Source organism: Melampsora larici-populina (assembly GCF_000204055.1).
Source record: "Melampsora larici-populina 98AG31 unplaced genomic scaffold MELLAscaffold_7, whole genome shotgun sequence".
Lineage (NCBI taxonomy): Eukaryota > Fungi > Basidiomycota > Pucciniomycetes > Pucciniales > Melampsoraceae > Melampsora > Melampsora laricis-populina.
Window position 1 is genome coordinate 673003 of NW_006768771.1, and position 21067 is coordinate 694069.

Sequence of the window (21067 nt, forward strand, 5' to 3'; positions counted from 1 at the left end):
TTACTTGGAAGAAGGCATGACCTGGCATGACTTAACCGAGGAGAGAGAGAAGAAGACAGACAAGGTCAAGTGGGTGTTCCGATCGCAGCACCTTTCTTTTGACTTTTACAAACACGCTTGCAGGGCATGCACCGCGCCACATGTGAGTATGAGTGGGAGTCTCTCTGGGTCCCTGCTAAATGTAGTCCCCTACCAGGCTCACCCCTCAAAACAGTATGTATGTACAGGAAGTATGACTATGTACAACCCACCAAAGGAGGAGAAGTGAGAGTGAATATTGAAAGACTGAAAGACGAGTTAAGATAGCAATTTCTTCTTTTAATGAAGAAAATACACTTTAACCAAACAAAACTGACCCCTTGCTTTTTTTTAAACTATCACCTCACCCTTTAAATGGAAATGGAAGGCTTGATAAATCTTCAAAGGTTCTGATCACTTCTTTGAGAATAACCAGTGGATCTACAGTGATCGATTTGAAATTCTCACGCCGCTTTCTTTCAGTATAGCCTACCCTAGTACCCACAAACAAAACGCCTTCAAGATTTTTTTGTTTACAACAATTTTAATTGCAATCATTTCCCTAAACAACGATTCCTTCTTGTGTAGAACAACATTTATATTCTCAGTAGGTTGACGCCTGATGGATTTTAGATTCACTCTTTGACCTCTTCGCATATATATACGTTTCTACCTGACTACGTACTATCTTCAATCGCCTATTCTTGACGAGTTCCAATCACAATTACTCTTTCACGCTTATTACCAATATATATCCATCCTAGCAGTTGTAGGCGGCTTTCGAACCGACTTTCTCTTGTCCATACAAGTACTAACCAAATAATCGGACACAATCGTCGGAGATATATACCATAATCCCCATCTTATTCCACGAGGTTGCATATTCACACTACATTACCGGCGGTGTAGGATAGTGCATCCATCTACATAACGCTAACTTCCTCATTCGTTAGCATTTTTTTCATCTACCGGATTTTTCATTACCACCCTTTTCTTTCGCTTCTCGCTCTACTTAATCTTCCCATTTGTTTTCCCATCCCTCTACAACTTCCCTTCTCTGATCGAGTTTCCTGACAAACAACATATCCTTGGGGTTCACAGTTCATTGAGCGTTTCACAGCATACGTAGAGACCATCAATCTTATCATCCTTGATCGCGATTATAACCGAGTTCAATAGTTATCCCCCATCCGAATAATATCATAATAGTTCTAATTTTAGGCTACAAATAAACAGCATACATTCACCAAACATATCAACATCACAGCAGGAAGACGATCAAACATCTATTCAGAATGTCATGCATTTTTCCCACTTCTGATCTTTCGATTGAAGATAAAACTAATCATACTCAATTGGATTTCGAATCGATCACTTCTGAAGACGTTACAACCCAAGAGGATCAAGATAGCTTTCCAGACGAATTAGAATCAGTTTCTCATTTGATCGAAGAACGTGTAGTTGACGCGTTTTCAAAAATCCGAAAGAAATTTTCTTCAAATGTTAGTGTGTTTTAAACTCTGTAAAATCTCATTTCTCCTGGGATTCAAAAATAGCTCACATTTTTTCAATACATATCTTGATGATAGATCTTGAAAATGGGTGAAGGAGTAAATGACAGCGCTGAGGGTAGACGTCGAAGCGCTGACGATGGACGTACCACGGAAAATCCACTCAAGAAACATGGCTTTGCCCGTTCAATAGCTGCACCCTTACATCGACTCTTTGGCACAACAGCTGACGCAGCGCAACCACTATCGAAAAGAAAGGCTCGATCAGCTTCCTTTTCATCTTACAGACCTTCTAGTGGTAGTTTGACCGCACTTCTAAGACTCGGGAACGCTTCTGAGACAGATTGGGATTTTCTGTGTCAAGGTGAAGTGCCTGATGTACCACCTAGGAATGATGATCATGTGCTTTCAGATTGTTGTTCCACTCCTTGGATCGGCGAACTCAGCTTTGAGTCATCTTGCACGTCACCTTCATCAACTTCAACTTTTGCTACATCTGTCACTAGTCTTCCAAGCCCAACTCACCTGAGCTTTCAACAACCACCATCTCCTACTTCTCCGGTCGGACTTCGATCATCAAAACCGACGAAGCTGTCAGTCGATAATATCTCAGCTCCAATGTTACCTCCACCCCAACGTCGAGCATATACTAGTCCCCCTCCTGGTCCACTAGGCTCTTCTATACCTCTGCCATCTTGTGTTGAAGCATCTGATTAAATGGCTTCTCTTGGCTTCGAAACGAAATCATATCTACTGAGCTCGCACTATCGATACACCTGATTCCAACATTTCATCTATATCAATCACAAAACTCGTGTGATGTGTTTATCCCCGTTCCAATCCGATTTGATGATTTCTTTCTTCTCATTCAAGATGCAAGAAGCAAATCAAAAACCCAAAAGGAGTCATCTTTTTTTATACTCCACTTAAATATATCTTTTTCTATTCAGAATGATTTGATTTGAAGATGTTTCTACAATTTGTTTCAACTCCTTTTCTTTTTTATACTTTCTTTTAAATCTTTATTGACAACAAAGAAAAGATTTCATTATTCATTCATTCATTCATTCATAAGAACAAACAATTTTTCATTACTTTTTTTGATTGAATATTCTCTTTTTCTTTTGTATAAAGAAGACTCTGTATAGTAATCTCAACCTAAGCGAAAAAAACCTTCTCATTCAAGAAAGTAAAAAAAATCTTTTCATGTTTTTATTTATGTTTATATTTGTTATTTCGTGTGTAACCTTTTTCTTTGGCATATACTTTTGATATATAGTTTTATATGAAAGTGTAAGATAATGATTTGATTTCATTTTGTTTGAATTTCATTATATCTATTCTTTTTCTTTTTCTCTTATATTATATTCGGATGTTCAATAATAGGTTTTTGTTTTTGTTTTTTTGTTTTGAGTTTGATTTTTCTTTTCCAAGATGCTTTACTTATCTCCTGTGTATCATGTTTTTTTATGAAAGAATACTATCAAATTTAAACACTTCATATACAACACTTTTTTTGAATCAAGAGAACATCAAGAATGCCTTATGCTTATTGATTGAAGAGGCAGACCTATCCAGTCTCAAGTACTCAAATTGTGTTTTATTCCCATATCAATTTAACTACATCACTTCTTCTCTGTCAAGATACAAGACAACCAACAAACATAAGAAGAAGAAACAGAAGCTCAATCCAATTCAATCTTGTCAATCTCAAAAGCAATCAAGCAATTGTTAACCATCTTTTCTTTTCAAAGTTCCCCTTTCTTCTTTTTTCGGACTTCTATCGGACAATCATTTAAGTTATGTCTTATTGATCGGTTCAAAGTGATATGTATAGATTTGTTGTCACCTTTTTTATATTCGAATTTTCAATTGGTGTTTTATTTAATTTTTAATTTGGAAATCATTCAAGATTCTTTTCTCTTCTTCTTCAAGCTCCTGAACATCATGTTTTTCTGAATGGAAGGATACTCCTGAATCTGAACACTTGATAGAAGTAATAATATTTTTTCGTGATTATGAGAATGATCCGAAGAAGTGTCTGATTGATCAAGGGGAATTGGATTCATCAAAATATATCAAGGTCAAATAGTCAAGCCCGAGTTCCCAATCATTCAAGTGCAAAAATGTTGATGAATGATCCTGCAAACCACAGCAAAGCTTGGCCCATGCAAATACAACCACAATTCAGTGGTTGTTGTGGAGAACACTAGGGGTTGGGCGAAAAACCGACCAACAGGTTTCCAAACCCCGTTCAATCGCCGTTCAAATTTTTGGGAACGTTTGCGAGATGGCTCGAAATCGATATCAAAGCCACACAAAACCAACAATGATTTTTATCAAACTTTTTGCTTTGCAAAATTGTTGACCGGTATGCTTGGTTGCGTGATCACGCCCATGCTTTAACCGTTCAAAAGCTCCTACAGGGAAAGCAATTTGCGGCGCCACAAGCCTTGCAAACGCCCTCTTTGCACCTTTTACAGATCCGTGAAAGGTGCAAAAACTTGCCCGAGTTCTTTAAGCTGAGCTATCGGTGGGGCTGGAGGAGAAAAATCAGACCCAAAGACTGACTTTGGGTCTCTTTGGCTAACCCGGCACAGCGACGGGTCTGTGAAACCTCCACCCAGTTGATTTCGGCCATCTTCGGCCGTTTTCGATTCTTTTCTCAAGGGCGCAAAACTGGTTGGTCAGTTTTTCGCCCAACCCCTACTGTTGGCAAAAATGTGTAATCCCACTCTTGGTATTTATTGGCCATCATGCCTTTGGAGACAATGGTTTTTGGATTTGGCATGCAAACTTGAGGTTCCCCCCATGCTTTGATTTGTCCTTCACAAATAGGTGTTGATTGCTTGTCAACATGTGGACTGAAAATTCTGTGGCTGGACACTGCCTGATGAATGTCAGCCTCCGTGTTTTTGCAGCTCTTGGAAGGTCAAGTTTGTGTTCATTTGGATAAGTTCTCTTTGCTCATAAGGAGATGTTTTCTTGTTCTCCTCTTATGATTTATAGGGACCCCCCAGCAAGGTTTTTTCTATGGAATACTATGATGTGACTTTTCTCACTCTTCCTTGTGAAAATGGAATCCAAATAGATGTCATTGCTTCTCAATGACACTCTCTTATCATTGAAGTTTCCAAGGGAAGCTTTATAACAGCAAGGCCAGAAAGTCCCTCAGTGACCTTAAACACAATTCCAATTGTAACCAACAACTCCACAAGTGGAAAAAGTATTGGCTATGCAACTGTTCTGGCAAACATCACATCTGTAATCAAACAAAGACTGATGTTGAGAGGTCATATGGTGGCTCCATTTATGTTCAATGCCCTGCTAAATCCTTTCTCCAGAAAACTCTTACTGGTGATCTGAAATTTGAGTGGCATTGGAAGCACAAATACCACAATACCTACTCACTTGAAGATATGCACAACATGTACTGGCCATGGTTAAATGAGTGTGGCAGGTCCTGACCTTTTACTGGTTTTGTATGAGTTACACTTCATTGTTTAACCATGCTGATGCTTAAGCTACTAGGATGTTGGCTGTAAGCTTATAAGCATTGTCCCAAATGCTGTTAACTTTGACTATCAGATTGTTTATAGTGCTATCAGCAGAGTTAAAGAAAAGATAAGATCCCTAGATCCCATTGCCCTCCAGTCTACTCATCTTTTGTGTCAGAGTATGCAAAGACAAGGATGTCATCTCTTGAATGCAACCAATCACACAGAGCAAAAAGTTTGGATTGGTTTCCTTTCTCCTTGGCCACAAGAACAGCTCTCTAGGAACAGACATGATGATGTTTGCTTTGAATATACTCATGGTGTTTGTTTGGTTTTCCAGAATTTGCACCTATGAAGTTCAACCTCTTCACACTCCCACTTTGTCAACTGTTCACTGGCAGCACATTACCTGTTGCATGGTTTCTCACTTCTGACAAAAAGGCATAAGTGCATTGTCACTCAATTGTCTAGTTCTTGGTGATGCCAAAAGGGGTCTTAAATTAGGGAGAGTGTTTCAAGATTCCTTCTGCTCTGCACAAGAAGATTCAAGAACTTCAATCAAATTTGAAGGATTTTTATCTTGGTATTGTCAATGTGGGATCCAAAGTAGAGAACCCAAGTTGGGTTTTTCAAATTCCCAGATTCCCAGTTCCCAAGTTCACTTTTTTTTGGCTGGAGTTGGAATTCTGGGTGGTTTTGGCTGTAGATAAGAAACTGGGAAGCTGGGAAACAAGACCCATGTTTTCTAGTTGGTATACCTTACTTTATTCCTTTTGTAGAAATGGTTTTGAAAATCTATGCATGTGCCATCCTTGATAAGAGTCTTCCAAAAATTTTGTTGACCACTTGCTACATCAAGTTTTGCAGTTTGGGTTCATTTGAGCCTTGATGTCAAATTACCAAGGACTTTCCTTGGCCACAAACAATAGGCTAATTGACAGGGGGAAGCCAAGTTCAGTTGTGGCTCTTCTTGTCTGCTTACTACAAGGTGCTATGTATGTATATGGATTGCAGTATGGGGAAAGGAGTACTATATAATGAGTCTTAGTACAAAACCTAACTGTCAATTGTGACATGTGGGTCTGGGTGCCACAATTCCAGGTATGATCATTACATTAAACCATAAAGCAAAACCTGTGGGTCTCTGTCAATGTTATACTTCTGACAGAGCCAGGCTAGCAGTTGTGAAGCTGATTCCCCAGGCCAGCTACCACATCAGCAGCTTGAGGGGTAGGGAATGTCTAAGTCCACCAGAGCTGGGACTCTTCCTCAACGTCATAGCATGCAGTCATTACCTTGAACTCAAGATAATAATAGATCCAAACAACAGCACCACAATTTGATTTGGCTGGAATCCTTGAGAACACAGCCATAGAAAACCTACAATATCAGTACTTGGGTCAAGCAGAAATTATGAAGGAAGATTTCCAGTCAATTCTCTATGCATTTGCCTTGATGTTATGTGATGAATAAGCATCCCAGATTGACAAAAATTATGGTCAAAAGAAAAGATTGATTATCATTGGAAGCTTTGAGGTATGATCAATTAAGTATGCCAAGTCATCCATCATGGCCTACACAGTCACCTCCAGTTACATTCACAATCATACACAACATACAAAAAAACCAACATATTGCAAAGGTATATCAAGACAGAATACCCAATAGATGATATAGTAACAGTCAAGTTTATATATATCCATATATAGCATCAGACTCGGATGACATCTTGAGTAATGACAGTTGAGCGGGTAATGTGAATATTCTCGACAGATATATCAGGGGATGAGACCAGACTTTCACCGCAGGTAGTAGATTTGGCTAGAGTTTTGATTGGGCGCAGGCCGGGGAAACTTCCCTCGTCAGTATCTCTTTCTTCTTTCCAACACGCGGTGATATCCCAACCCAAAAGCTGGGAAGACAATCTTGGGATGCCTTTGGTGACCGAGTTCAGCGGGACCCGACAAAACTCGGATTCGTCTGTGGAACGTTCAGTGAAGATACGCCACTATTGAGATATTACAGACCAATCCCAAAGATAATAGAGAGGAATAAAGATGAGTCATTCTAAAGTTCTCAACCTCTGATCCTGATTGATAAAATGCAATGAAAATAGGACATTACCGATTGCAAAAGAAGTGCCGGGGCCATGAAAACTCCAGGAAACTGACAGAGTATAGTGCCAGCAATTCTCCAAGGTATTCTATGCAATGATCCCCATCAGATAATTTTTTCGTGGACGAGGGAATATAAAGACAGTTCATGCGTACGAATCGATATGTCGGCTGACAAAAATCATAAGAATGGCCTCACACACTTGAGCACAGATACTTAGGACAATCACAAATGAAGATCTAGACAAAAACTCTAGTAAATTTCAGGAGAAAGTTAGCTCAATTAAATGCGGTGTTCAAGGCTATTCGTGAATTCTACAGACTTACGAAATTCTTTCTGCAATTCGCGCAATATTCTCGAAGACCATGTCGCATTGACAGTCATTGCATCGGCTTCACGCATACGCAAAACTTGTTCAAGCATATGCAGCAATACGCAGACTACAAAAATGTAGAACTGTGAGCTTGCACACCTTTGTCAGCAGTTGGCCTCACCTGATTGTAAGCAGCAACGGTAACGGTTCACATCTACAGGTGTATTTTGTTGATTGAAAAGGGACGGAGACTTACGAAAGCTAAGGCAGCTCCCAACACAATCCAAGTCATCGCAAAGCCAACCATTGTCGAGTCTACATGGCGCCAAGCTTCAAGTATGGATTCCAGATGTGAAAACAACGTGCTCAAAGGTATGATTTCAAAATTGTGATGAGCATCCCAAGAAAGGGATGCTTTTTCGAGTAAGGCAAGTATCTGTTGTAAATCACTTTCTACCTGCGCTAAGTCCCGAATTGCGCGGACTGCCCAGTATGATATTCCAACGATCGCACCGAGCGACCACGATATCCAGATAGAGTTGTAGACCATTGGTGTAAGAATTCGAGAATATTTCTTGTTCTTCGTGCCCTCTACGTCACAAAGACTGTATGAATTGTATTAGCGATACCTTTAGAGATCGTAAGACTCAACTTTAGGAATAATATTCAAAGGTCAAGTCTCACCAAGCGTAGCAAAGCGCCCATGAAGCCATAACCATACCTACATAAGAACTGTTTTTCTGGATGAATCAGAGGGTTTTATCATCTCTGTATCTAGTCGGATATGTATGCTTACGGAAGCCATCTACAAAACATGCGATAGGTGGAACATGTCGTTTGTTGTTGGGGTGGAATTGTAAGTAACGTTTGTTCATGAGCACTCGATGAAACCTTGACTTGGGGATCCCGAGAAAGAAGGGACATACGCGATTACAAACCTGCAGAACATCAAGAACCATTGGCATTGTTATGAAGTTGACGGATATTTGGGACATAAAGAGGACAATAGACAAAGTCATTTTTGTGTATAGTCACGAACAACATACCACATTATTAGCAACTGTCTTGGACCTCGCTGTCTTCCGACGCCCGAGTAGTACTGTGTAGGCGGCAAGTATTTTTCGTGATGAGCCACAAATCCATACACCGTGTTTGTACTTACCATGGCGTGATCAACCTCTGGACCTGACTCACCATATAGCTGAAGCAACCCGATAGCATGTACAGCACACTGGACAAAAGTTCGCACACAACAATCGTGGTACACCTATTTGGAACTAGATAAGGCATAACATTTCCTGGAAATGGAATCGCAACCCGGTGCAAGTAGAGACACACTCAGTCGACGTTATCTGAAATCCGAATTTTGAAGTCACGATGAATAATTGATCAACACTCACCAGATTCTGGATATACCCTACGGACCAAGTAAAGATACCTTTTCCGACTATTAGACCCCTTGAAAACAGGTATAAGCACGATGCCTGCGCAGCCAATTATGAATATGACTCTCATGAGGATAAAAAAAATCAGGAGCAACAAGGTCCACATGGGAAATTCTGGAAATACTGTGGAGTACTTAAGATGCCGCGCAGAAGTCGAGTTTGTTATTCAGCCCACTTCTTTGTGATTGCGCGAGGAAAATCTCTACTTACTGCATACTTTGATGCTGCTCTAAAAGGATTGCGTGCCCACTCAGGGCTATTGAGCAGGGTGGGCGGAAGAGATGAGAGTAACGACATTTGCTGATCATAAAAAAGAAGGGCAAAATGGCGAAGTAGAAATTGTAAGCGAAATCCGAAAATGAGGAAAACTTGAATTCAGCAAACTCATTTTTGTACCATCACTGGTGTGTAGCATTCCGCGATAGTTTAGTCTGATAAAACACCACGAGAAACATGAGCTGGTTTGATGGTTTATTACGTCCTCAGATCATGGCAGTTCCTTCCGTGTAGTTGCGGCTCCCATACCCCGGGGTTGGTGTCCCAATTAACCTGGCGCAGCATGAGAGAGAGGAAGTATATGTAGACACCAAATCCAAGTCAGATTCGGTTGTACAATACATCCTAGCCAGCGAATCCCTTTGCACGTTTTTATCTCCATGGCCGTCATCAATCATTTGAACCACTTAAACCCTTTCGGTCCTAAATCTTCTCTTTTCACGAAGTTTGTGGAGGGTTTTACGAGCTTGTAGTATGTACACTCATAGGAAAGAAGATACATACTCCACAGCTACTTGTGGAGGTGAGAGAAAATGGATATCAGGATGAGAAAAAAGATACCAAAAAAATCATGAGTAAATTTGGGTGAATTGTTCCTTCTAAATGTGATCCTTTAAAAAAGGTTTCACGGAGGAGTTAACAAAAACTCCCCGAAAATCCACTCCGCCCGTGGTTAAAATTCTCGCAGAGTAATTGTAGCTGTGGAGAATGATCGTAAAGAATCAAAAAACTCTAGACTTTCAATAGCATAGATAGACTTTCAATCAATAAGATGATCATTGGTTTGATGTATTGGCTTGGTCCGTGGGTTTTCCCCGAGGTGGTCACTGAAGTTTTCCCCCGCCTGGTCAAGTTGGGATTGAAGAGAAGAAGTTTAGTGAAGTTTACCCTTGTGAGTGCCAGGGTGGATGTGCGTGTGTATGTATTACCTCGGTGAGTCTTGTTAATGCTGACTGTTTCGAATCGATTTGAGATGGAACCTCACTTAATGGTCTCATTCTGTTTAGGTCGGATTTTGAAAAAGACTGAAACTAGAAAGTGGAGGATCGGATCACTTTAGAGAATAAAACGAATCGATCGATCAAGAGAACACATCAAAAGGAAAGGAAAGATCGATTAAAAGTGGAACTTTGGAATTCGAAACTCAGCAAGTCAAATCAAAAGATAAGAAACGAAAGAAACAGAGGAGATTGGTCAATTCCTTCATTCATCATCGAACGATATCAACAACATTCTCATTATCATCATGACTATCATAGAACACTCGAAATCATGTTCAAGTTCATCAACTAATCTGATCAAGAACTCTAATGATAAGATTTATTCAAACTTTGAAAAACTTCCAAGTGATATAGCAGAACAAATCATATTACAATGTTCAATTCAAACTATTATCTCATTATCACTTACATCAAAATCTTGTTATCATTTAACTCATTCTGATTCACTTTGGAGAAAGATTTGTAAATCATTAATTTCAAATTGGATTTATGAACCTTTAAAATTTAATAAATCAGAAGAAGAAAGTGAAAAATCGGATTGGACTTTAGATTTTCAGTCTTGGCCAAATAGGTCGATTGATCAAGTTAAGATTTTTAATTGGTTTCAACTTACTACTGGTTTTATTTTACCTAATCTTCAATACTTTGGTAAGTTTGATTTCTTGATCTTCAGAAGCGAGAATTTTCAACTAGATTGATCTTCCATTAAACTTGACAATGTTCATTTTCTCATAGGTTGGCATGCATCAAATCGAAACTCATTAGGAAGATTAATCTTAGTGACTTTTGATCCAAAGAAATGTGAAATAGTAGGAGAAGAGATCAAATCGATTAATACTTTTGATATTACACATTATCAACAAACCCAACAAATTGAAGGTTTACCAAGAACTCGACCTGAACATCCTATTCATGCCACAAGATTATCACCAAGAATGGACGTCTATCGATTACCAATAGATACAGAATCTCCTTATGCAGAGTATTCTATTAATCTTTTCGATCCGGCTTACATCTCTTTACCTTATTTTCGATTGAACCCTTCATTTTTGACTTCTTTTAGTTCACCTTTAAAACTTTTACCTAGTTTAGATTCTTTAGAAACACTCAAGTCTTCGTCTTTAGATTTTTTATCTTTTGAAATCATTCAAACTTTAAGATTAACTCAATCTAGATTAAAGCTTCCGATTTCTGAACTTCATTTACATCCTTCTTCTTCTTCGTCAAAAAAAGATTTAATTAGTAACTTTAAATTATCAATCTTATCTACTCCTAAATTTAAGATTCCAATGACTTCTTCAAATCATCCAAGTATTAGATGGCAATCAACACCAACGATCCGTCCAACTCTTTCAGCTACGATTATGCATAATGGAAGACGTTATATAACAAGAAGTGAAGAAGACGAAATTTCAAAAGATGAAGATGAAAGATTCTTTCCAATCTTAGGATCTAATACTTTATTAAACGGATTACAAGGACTTTGGGTAGGATATTATGGATTTCATCATGGAGTCGAATTTGGAAACCTTTCGATCGATCCTATTTCAAACCAACCTAATTTATTACAAATCACATTTGTTAAAATCACGGGGGATAGAAATGTACCAAGTGGGATTGTGAGTTGGAAAACTATTGTGGATCGGAAAAGAAATCAAAATGGTCAGATTAAAGGAGTTGTGGATTTGGATTGGATCGAACGTTTGGATTCTGGTCAAGTTGATCCTAGTGAATGGAGTTCTGGTCGTGTAAAAGGTCAAGGTAGAGGTAAGTAATCCCAATTTTTTTTCGATTTTTGATTTGACTTTGTTTTACTGATTCCCTTGGTGCACTTTTTTCTGTTTAGTTGCCAATTTGAATTATGAGAATCCAGTTTGGATAAATACTTCTATAAGTTTTATTGAAGAAAATCAATCAGATGTAGAAAATGCAGAAGGAGAAGAAGAAAAAGAAGAAGAATGGAATGGATCTAATGTTAAGTCAATCAGAGTAGTTTGGCATGAATTAAATCATGTTTCTAGTTTTTATAAAGTTTAAACCAAAAAAAAAGTTTATTTTAAAAAAATCTCTCTCAACTTTCAAGAAGAAGAAAAAAACAGAACGTGTTCAAGAATTGGAAAGAATAAAAGGATTTGTCTTTTTGTTTTGTTCTGTGTTTTTTATTCATTTTTTTCAATAAACGTCTTTGTAAAAGTGGTCATCTTTTCTTTTGGATTTGTCATTGGGCTTCTTTGTATTTGTAAAAGCAGTAAGCAACTTGTACAAATTGATAAATGAAGTTATGTAATTAGCATATACATGAAGTATTAATGATTAATCAAACTATTTTTTTTGTAATTTTTTCCAATAATTTATAAATGATTTTGTATCATATATAAAACTATATGATGAGAATACAAATATGGTGATTGTTTTTAAATTCTCATTGAAGTTTTCATGGTTTAACTTGCTACATCTCATTTGGGCAACCAAATCTTGTTCCAAAAGAAAAACTTGGTCTCAAACATGTCTTTGTGACAAATTCTAATTCTAAACGGGTTTAATAATCTGCATATTTATCACTAAAACTTGCGATTCCAAAGAGGATTCATATGGTCAACTTCAATTGACATTAATTAGATCAAAAAGAAAACTAAGAAGACATCCAGAATCATTTAATTTCAATTATAGCTAGTGGTGATGATTACAAAGAGAAATCTGATGTAAAAGAAAAAGAAAGATTTCATCGTAAGATTGTTTCTCAGACTGTAATTATAATACGCATTTAGTAGAATAGAATATGTGACAGGTGAACTGCTATTTCAGAAAGTCTTTTTGCAACAGTGCTGGGACTCGGAGGAAGAAAGATAGTCCCTCCATATGCATTTCAAGAGGCTTTTTACATCCATTTGGCTTCTTCAGTCGGCCATCGCGATATCACGACATTTCTCATTGGAGCTCTGTTGGACGTATCAAGGCTGTGTTGGATCATCCACAGTTCTTTATATGGGGATTTTTCAAGTGTGATTATTACCCACTAATTTAATCTAGAACAAATAGTAAAAGGAAACAAGTACAACATCTTTTTGGGATTGTTTGTGTTACGTTGAATGAAATAAAAATGACAATTGACGCCGTTTATCAATCAATCATATTTGGTATCCGGACAGGGTGCAAAACCTTGCAAAACTCAACTGGGGCCCGGGGCAGTCTCGGGGCAATGCGAGGACCGTGCTTTCACTACACCACAAGGACACTTGGGATGTCCACCGGGTGTCCGATTTTTCTTGGTGGGGGACGGACGTCCCCCCACAGCACACCGAGAAACGTCCGTCGGACTCCGACGTTCAGACGCCTGAGCAGAGCCCATCGGGCTGCCCAGCGCGCGCGAATCAACATCTATCTGACATCTCTCGAGGTTTGTTGAGAGGGCGAACACAGCACTGATTCCAAGAAGACCCCTTTCTGCTACCCATTGGACATCCTGGCTGCTGACCACCGACAGAACTCTGAATCCATCTTGGATAGATATCCAGGTTGTTTTGGAGATCACTTGTTTCAATGTTGATTTGATTGATAACGGTAAATTACTTATCAAGCATTGTTATAATGAGAACTATGTGTAGCTTGGAGGATACAAGATTGATGAAATGATAAAACAATGAGAGGATGAAACAATGAAATTATGAAACAATAAGATGATAAAAAAGATAAGATGACAAAAATGATACAACGATCGAACGATCAAACAATCAAACGATCAAACGATACAGCGATCTACGATAAAAACGATCCATCAGTAAAAATGATACAACGATAGAACCGATAAAAACGGTCTAACGATGATGCAACAACATCAACGATGAAAACAATGAGAACGATAAGAACAATAAGCACGATAATGACCAAAGTGAGATGGGTGTCATGATGAAAAAAGAGAAATTCACGAGTCGATACAAGCCATGCAGCACAAGGAGCTAAAGGAAGGGTTATCAAGCTTACGGGTCCGAGTCCAGAAACAAGGTTGGGCACTTCAAGGTGAGGCTCTGTTGGTTTGCTTTGTGAAAGCCAGATATATGTCAAGATCAAAGGGACAAAGGAGGATTAGGATGTTTTGTACATACCTCAGATGGTCAAGAGAAGGGGGAGTCTACGAGGAGAACAGTTTAAGGAGAATAGAGGAAAGAGATGAATAAGTTGAACGGGATGAAAGTGGCAGGGAGATATGTAAGAACGAAGCGAGGGGATGAAAAAGCTTTACATGATGATGATGTCATGCGAAACCTTTGACCAAATCAATCTTCAATTTAGCTGTCCTTGCCTAATTGAGGTTTTTGGTGTGGTGCTCATTGGACACCCATCTTGAGAATACTGGTGGCTGTCCTACCTCCATCATATGGACGACTGATCTTGGATCACGAGTGGTTGTCCGCAGTGTGCTGGAAGGGTGCCCACTTGATTGGGCATCCGTAGGTCTTCCAAGCACAGGGTGCTTGCACGTCATCCTGGCTAGGACGACATCAGTGCATCTTCAGGATGCGGTGCGGATATATATGCGCTCAGACGTCTAGCCAGCGTCCTGTTAGTGGACGTCGGGTCGTGTCTCCAATCTCGGACACGCCCGACGCCCTGACGCAAATAAGTGTCTTTGTGGTGTACAAGTGCCTTGAGTTAATTCCTAGGTGGTAATTAGGGTACTTAACCACTGGCACGTTTGGATGTCAGCTCAGAATTTCAACTGATCCCAACTTCAAAATCCTTCAAAACATCGAACATGGCTCTCAACAGATCTCACCCAGTTAAGCCCTTCTCTCGTTTTTGGAATAAACTGATCTCAACTGACAAGGAATGTAACTGACTTTCCTTTCTCATGATTTTGAACAGGTGAAATTAAGTGGTGATGTCAATAGAATCTTATTCGTTAAAAACTTGAATTACAAAACAAAAGGAGAGGTTAGTACTCTATCTCTGACTAAATTTCAAAAATGATTATGTTGATTTGTTTGGTGGACTTTTCTTAAAGGACTTGTACGATTTATTTGGAAAATATGGTGCTATTCGTCAAATTCGAATTGGAAATGATGCGAAAACTCGAGGTACAGCATTCGTCGTGTATGAAGACATTTTAGATGTTAGTTAGCTCTCGCTCTCCCACCATGAATTCACAAAACCTTTGAGTAACGATTGGGATTTGTGATATAGGCCAAAAATGCATTCGATCATCTTAATGGATTCCATTTACAAGAACGATACTTAGTCGGTACGTGGTAGCTAGCTTCTTTTCATTCCCTCCATGGTCAACTTCATACTGACATGGTTGAACTCTTTGTACATAAAAAATCAGTCTTATACCATCAATTTCAACGTCAAGCGGCCAAAGCCGATTTAGCAAAACGAGAAGCCGAGCTAGCTGCTCTCAAGAAAGCTCATAATATCAGTGACGAAACTACATGAACTTGGGTACCCATGTCTATAATCTTTCTTGGAGCGCTCCTCAAACCGTTCTGGTTCAATCCTCGGTCATCTTGGCGAGCAGAAAACGAGCTCCAGAACCGCACCTCTATCGCCACACCGCCTCGGTCTCCCGACCGAAGAATCCATAGGCTCTGCATTATCTTATCTGACATTGCTATGATCACACTTTGACTCACATCTTTGATCGGATCTAGACCAGCTCGTCTCGGGAAGTTTTTGCTCACTCCTTGTAAAATTTGAAATGTACTAGAATTTCTCTCCTGACTTGTATACAATCAACCGAGCAATCAAATCCAGCAAGTCCATATGATGAGACATACGAATCGAAAGATTGCGCACCAGAATATCTTTAGCGGAGAGGCACTGCATATAATTCAGCAACCCTCAATCAGTCAGACATTCACTTTGATCAACCCATTCCTATTGGTCTGTCAATCAAGGGCAGAGTACTTTCAGGCTTGGTCATATCATCAGCACAATGTCGAGTCTTGTCTAAATCAAAGCTACGCGCTTGTGGCAGTCAGAAACCCATGGCATACCGGTGTTTTCTCGGTGCATGACTCATGCGTGGCATATAGACATATCTCACTTTTCTAGAGGTCAACTGCCCCTGCAATTTTTGACGTGTGGGATCGTTTGTTTTCTGTGTCTACTTTGGATGCACTGGCCAGTCCAGGGGGACCAGACCACGAAATTGTTTTTCTGAAATGTAACAAAACTCGGATAGAAACATGATATTTTCAAGTGCATATCAATTAGGATTGGAAAATATCCTACAAACTGGCCCTGGCACATTGAACTCAGCAACCACAACCTTGGTCAAATGGGACACGCAGCCTTTGAGGTTCTATATTAGAACAAGGCGTACCATGACGCGGAACGTCGAAGCATTGCAATTCACATCAGTGAACAGATTGGGCTTGATGGCAAGGCCAGTGAAACTACATATGAATTCAATTGATTGCACTTGGCATAAGTTTATGAGGTAGTAGACCTGTCGCTTCGATGATATGGTAACAAAGTTGGTTTTTTTTAATTCACAGTTCTCTAGCCTTGGCTCTCAGCTGAAGATTGCCTTGAGTCTGAACAAGGCCGTAAAGATAATCAGCATGGTGTAGGGAAGATCGAGCGTTACGAGTGCACAGAAAGCCACGGCTGCGCCTGCATCAAGTTGGCCTCTCCTCGGAGGTTTCAAGGAGATGATGAGTAGCAGGATTTCTCCTATAAAACCTCTTTCATTCGACCACAAAGATTATTCCTCATCCTATCCTATCCAAACTCATTCCAACTTCAATTTATATCATAGTCGTATATATATCAATTTTTGATTCGAGATCACTACATTGTATAAAATCATTTCCTATCAATCAACAATTTTTCTTCAACTTTTTTCATCCTCGATTTCAGATACAAAAGCACTTCCACTCGCCCAAAATGATGTCTTATATCACACCTCGTTTCATTACTCTTGCTTTGATCATCACCATGTTATTTGCAGGGTATAATGGAGTTCCATGTTTGAACAATTTGGAAAAGGAGGGAGTAAGCCAATCCATCGAGGAAGGATCACTTTCAAGAAACACTCCATCTTTTACTCCTGTAAGTGTTTTTTTGGTATCTTTCGCACCTCAAACACATGACGGGATTTATTTCTTCCTACTAATTATTCTATCATTTTGTTACAAATCATTATAAGCTTCGAGAGGCCAAGCCAGTCCGAATGGAACGTCGAATGTTACAAACACCACCTGCTGGTGGAATGAAGAAAGGATTCCCTGGTGGCGGATCATGAAAACCTCATCAAATGGATTTCAATTTAAATCAAGTTCATCAGGATGAAATGATTGTTCTTTGTTCTGTAAAATTCTCTTTTGTGTTGATTTGTTAAATAGAAAAATGTACAAAGTCTGTATAAAGTAAAGATAAAGAGAGAATTCTTATTATTTTTGTAACCTGTCCAGGACCATATCAAAGTAAAAGCCTTCCAAAGACCAAACTCAACCAAGTCCCTTGTTCAGCTGTATCAAGCTGTAACAGCTCACAGCCTTTGTCCAAAGACATTGATACAAATAATTGATATCTTTAACAAATCACGGCTATCCTTTATTGCTGCCTATAGTGTGAGGTCCTACCAATAAGGAAATCTACAAGGGCGTTTTGCCCTGAAGATTGAAATTTCATCACACGGTCAGATTCTTCCCAAAATGCTGTCTTATCCAAAAAAAGAAAGAATAAGAATATGTGAAAGATATAACCTGATAGATTGTGATCTTTCAGAGACTCAAAATGTTGAATTTTGTGACAGGAAATATTTGTCCCAAATCACTGCAGACATTATTCGGGTTCCCCAAGTGGGCAGGGAAAAATGATTGGGAGTATGATTTGTCATAAAATGGTCTATCACTCCACACCTGAGCCATAACACCCACACTACATATGTGTAGCAGGCTCAGTGAATATGTGGTTATCATGTACATACAGTTCTGCTCAGTTATCTGCTCATCAGGACAAGTTATTCATATGTAATACATGCTGTAACTTCTTTCAGATTGAAAAAAGCTTCCAAAAGATTGACTACATACACTGACTCAATGTTTTGGTGTGATCTCATCAACTCAACTGCATGTAACACACTTTCTGTTACTAAGACATAGCTTCAACAATATTGCCTGAGCAGCTACAGAATTATATGTAGTGAATTTTTGGGAAAAAAATTTCAAAGTCGAAAAAGTTACATGTGGTATAACATGTGATTTATTTATTCTGATGGGCAAAAAACTGAGCAGACCTGTATGTACATGATAGACAACTATTGACTTAGCTTGCTGCACATATGTAGTGTGGGTGAAATGGCCCAGGTGTGCAGTATTAGATTCTTTTATGAAAAACTGTACTATTAATCATTTTCCTCTGCCAAATTGGGGAAGTTGAATGATGTTTACAGTGAATATTCATGAACAGAAAGTCCTTGACCTACCAATTCCAAAATCACTTTTGGAATATCGAAATGTTGCGATTTGGAGGTCTGATTGAAATTCCTTATTTTCAGGACCCGACTAAAACTGCCATTTCGGAGTTTTCAAATCCTTTGTCCATCCGTGTCTTGAGAACCTGTGCAAAGGATTTCTGACAAAATAATTTGACCCAGATCCGCAGCTTTCTCTGGGAAGAGGATATCCTCTGCCGTGCATTGTCTAAATCAAAGCTGCGTGTTTGATGTGCAGTCAAAAACCCATGGCGTACTGGTGCTTTCTCGGTGTATGGCCCATGCGTGGCATATAGACAACTCACGTTTCTAGAAGTTAATTGCCCCTGCAACATTAAACGTGTGAAATCCTTCGTTTTCTGTGTCTACTGTGGATGCACTGGCCAGTCCAGGGGGGCCAGACCACAAAATTGTTTTTCTGAAATGTAACAAAACTCGGATAGAAACATGATAATTTCAGGTGCATATCAATTAGGAATGGAGAATATCATACATACTAACCCTGATACATTGAACTCAGCAACCACAACCATGGTCAAATGGCACACAGCCTTTAAGGTTCATATTAGAACAAGGTGTACCATGACGGGGACGTCAAAGCATTGCAATTCACATCAGTGAACAGATTGGGCTTGATGGCAAGGCCAGTGAAACTATATATGAATTCAATCGATTGCACTTGGCAAAAGTTTATGAGGTAGTAGACCTGTTGCTTCGATGATATGGTAACAAAGAAGTAGTTTTAATTCACAGTTCTCTAGCCTTGGCTCTCAGCTGAAGATTTCCTTGAGTCTGCACAAGGCCGTAAAGATAATCAGCGTGGTCAGAGGTGATGATCAAATAGCGTAGGAAATATCAAGCGTTACGAGTGCGCAGAAAGCCGCGGCTGCGTCTGCATCAAGTTGGCCTCTCCTTGGAGGTTTCAAGGAGATGATTAGTAGTAGGATCTCTCCTATAAAACCTCTTTCATTCGACCACAAAGATTTCTCCTCATCCCAACTTCAATTTATATCATAGTCGTATATATATCAATTTTTGATTTGAGATCACTATATTGTATAAAATCATTTCCCATCAATCAACAATTTTTCTTCAACTTTTTTCATCCTCGATTTCAGATACAAAAGCACTTCCACTCGCCCAAAATGATGTCTTATATCACACCTCGTTTCATTACTCTTGCTTTGATCATCACCATGTTATTTGCAGGGTATAATGGAGTTCCATGTTTGAACAATTTGGAAAAGGAGGGAGTAAGCCAATCCATCGAGGAAGGATCACTTTCAAGAAACACTCCATCTTTTACTCCTGTAAGTTTCTTTTGGTATCTTTCGCACTTCAAACACATGACGGGATTGATTTCTTCCTACTAATTATTCTATCATTCTGTTACAAATCATTATAAGCTTCGAGAGGCCAAGCCAGTCCGAATGGAACGTCGAATGTTACAAACACCACCTGCTGGTGGAATGAAGAAAGGATTCCCTGGTGGCGGATCATGAAAACCTCATCAAATGGATTTCAATTTAAATCAAGTTCATCAGGATGAAATGATTGTTCTTTGTTCTGTAAAATTCTCTTTTGTGTTGATTTGTTAAATAGAAAACTAAATGTACAAAGTCTGAATAAAGTAAAGTCTTATTATTTTGGTAACCTTTCCTTATCAAAGTAAAAGCCTTCCAAAGACCAAACTCAACCAAGTCCCTTGTTCAGCTGTCTCAAGCTGTAACAGCTCACAGCCTTTGTCCAAAGACATTGATACAAGAAATTGATATCTTCAACAAATCACGGCTATCCTTTCTTGCTGCCTGAGGTTCTGAAAATAAGGAAATCTACAAGGGGGTTTTGCCCTGGATATTGAAATTTCACTACACGGTCAGATTCCTCCCAAAATGATGTTTTATCCAAAAAAAGAAAGAATATGTGAATGATATAACCTGATAGATTGTGATCTTCTGTCAGAGACTCAAAATGTTGAATTTTGTGACATAAAATATTTGTCCCAAATATTCATGAACAGAAAGTCCTTGACCTACCAACTCCAAAATCACTTTTGGAATTTCGAAATGTTGCGTTTTGGAGGTCTGATTCAAATTCCTTATTTTCAGGACCTGACCAAAACTGCCATTTCGGAGTTTTCAAACCCTTTGTCCATCCGTATCATGAGAGCCTGGGCAAAGGATTTCTGACAAGATATTTTTACTCAGATCCGCAGCTTTCTCTGGGAAGAAGATATCCTCTGCCGTGCAACATTCTTAGAGTCTGGGCAAAATAATCCCTCTGCCCAGAATAAAAACTCAAGAACATCAAGAGCCTTCAACCTATGCAAGTTTGTATGTAAGCGTGATACATTATAAAATCTCTAAATGTACCTATTTTCATCTGAAAATTTAGGTTATTTGATCGCAGATAAGTGCCATTATCAAGAGATGAATTTCAAAAGTTTCAAGA

General features: G+C 39.0%; 6 protein-coding genes across 6 annotated transcripts; 5 read left to right on the top strand and 1 right to left on the bottom strand.

Moving 5' to 3' along the window:
• Positions 1 to 1313: 1313 nt before the first annotated feature.
• Positions 1314 to 2246, top strand: MELLADRAFT_95172 (uncharacterized protein; the record flags this gene model as incomplete). The annotated part of the gene is made up of 2 exons (XM_007406709.1): positions 1314 to 1520; positions 1608 to 2246. 2 exons carry the CDS (start codon positions 1314 to 1316, stop codon positions 2244 to 2246), a joined length of 846 nt encoding a protein of 281 aa, XP_007406771.1.
• A 4265-nt stretch (positions 2247 to 6511) lies between these two features.
• Positions 6512 to 7669, bottom strand: MELLADRAFT_71114 (uncharacterized protein; the record flags this gene model as incomplete). Its single annotated transcript, XM_007406966.1, has 4 exons — positions 6512 to 7034; positions 7151 to 7229; positions 7297 to 7393; positions 7468 to 7669. The coding sequence occupies 4 exons, from the start codon at positions 7562 to 7564 to the stop codon at positions 6738 to 6740; spliced, it is 570 nt and encodes a 189-aa protein (XP_007407028.1).
• Positions 7670 to 7782: 113 nt separating this feature from the next.
• MELLADRAFT_55218 (uncharacterized protein) lies at positions 7783 to 9207 on the top strand (the record flags this gene model as incomplete). Its single annotated transcript, XM_007406710.1, has 6 exons — positions 7783 to 8059; positions 8139 to 8194; positions 8481 to 8553; positions 8649 to 8752; positions 8855 to 9032; positions 9110 to 9207. The coding sequence occupies 2 exons, from the start codon at positions 8935 to 8937 to the stop codon at positions 9201 to 9203; spliced, it is 192 nt and encodes a 63-aa protein (XP_007406772.1).
• A 2192-nt stretch (positions 9208 to 11399) lies between these two features.
• On the top strand, positions 11400 to 12511 carry MELLADRAFT_71115 (uncharacterized protein; the record flags this gene model as incomplete). The annotated part of the gene is made up of 2 exons (XM_007406711.1): positions 11400 to 11943; positions 12023 to 12511. The coding sequence occupies 2 exons, from the start codon at positions 11466 to 11468 to the stop codon at positions 12211 to 12213; spliced, it is 669 nt and encodes a 222-aa protein (XP_007406773.1).
• A 2418-nt stretch (positions 12512 to 14929) lies between these two features.
• Positions 14930 to 15609, top strand: MELLADRAFT_95176 (uncharacterized protein; the record flags this gene model as incomplete). The annotated part of the gene is made up of 5 exons (XM_007406712.1): positions 14930 to 14953; positions 15040 to 15108; positions 15179 to 15286; positions 15358 to 15415; positions 15500 to 15609. The coding sequence occupies 5 exons, from the start codon at positions 14930 to 14932 to the stop codon at positions 15607 to 15609; spliced, it is 369 nt and encodes a 122-aa protein (XP_007406774.1).
• A 1497-nt stretch (positions 15610 to 17106) lies between these two features.
• On the top strand, positions 17107 to 20304 carry MELLADRAFT_55220 (uncharacterized protein; the record flags this gene model as incomplete). The annotated part of the gene is given in 5 exon segments (XM_007406713.1): positions 17107 to 17229; positions 17327 to 17369; positions 17384 to 17481; positions 17507 to 17528; positions 20227 to 20304. Coding segments are annotated over 3 exon segments (196 nt in total), but the record flags the coding sequence as incomplete, so codon positions are not given.
• Between the last annotated feature and the right edge of the window lie 763 nt (positions 20305 to 21067).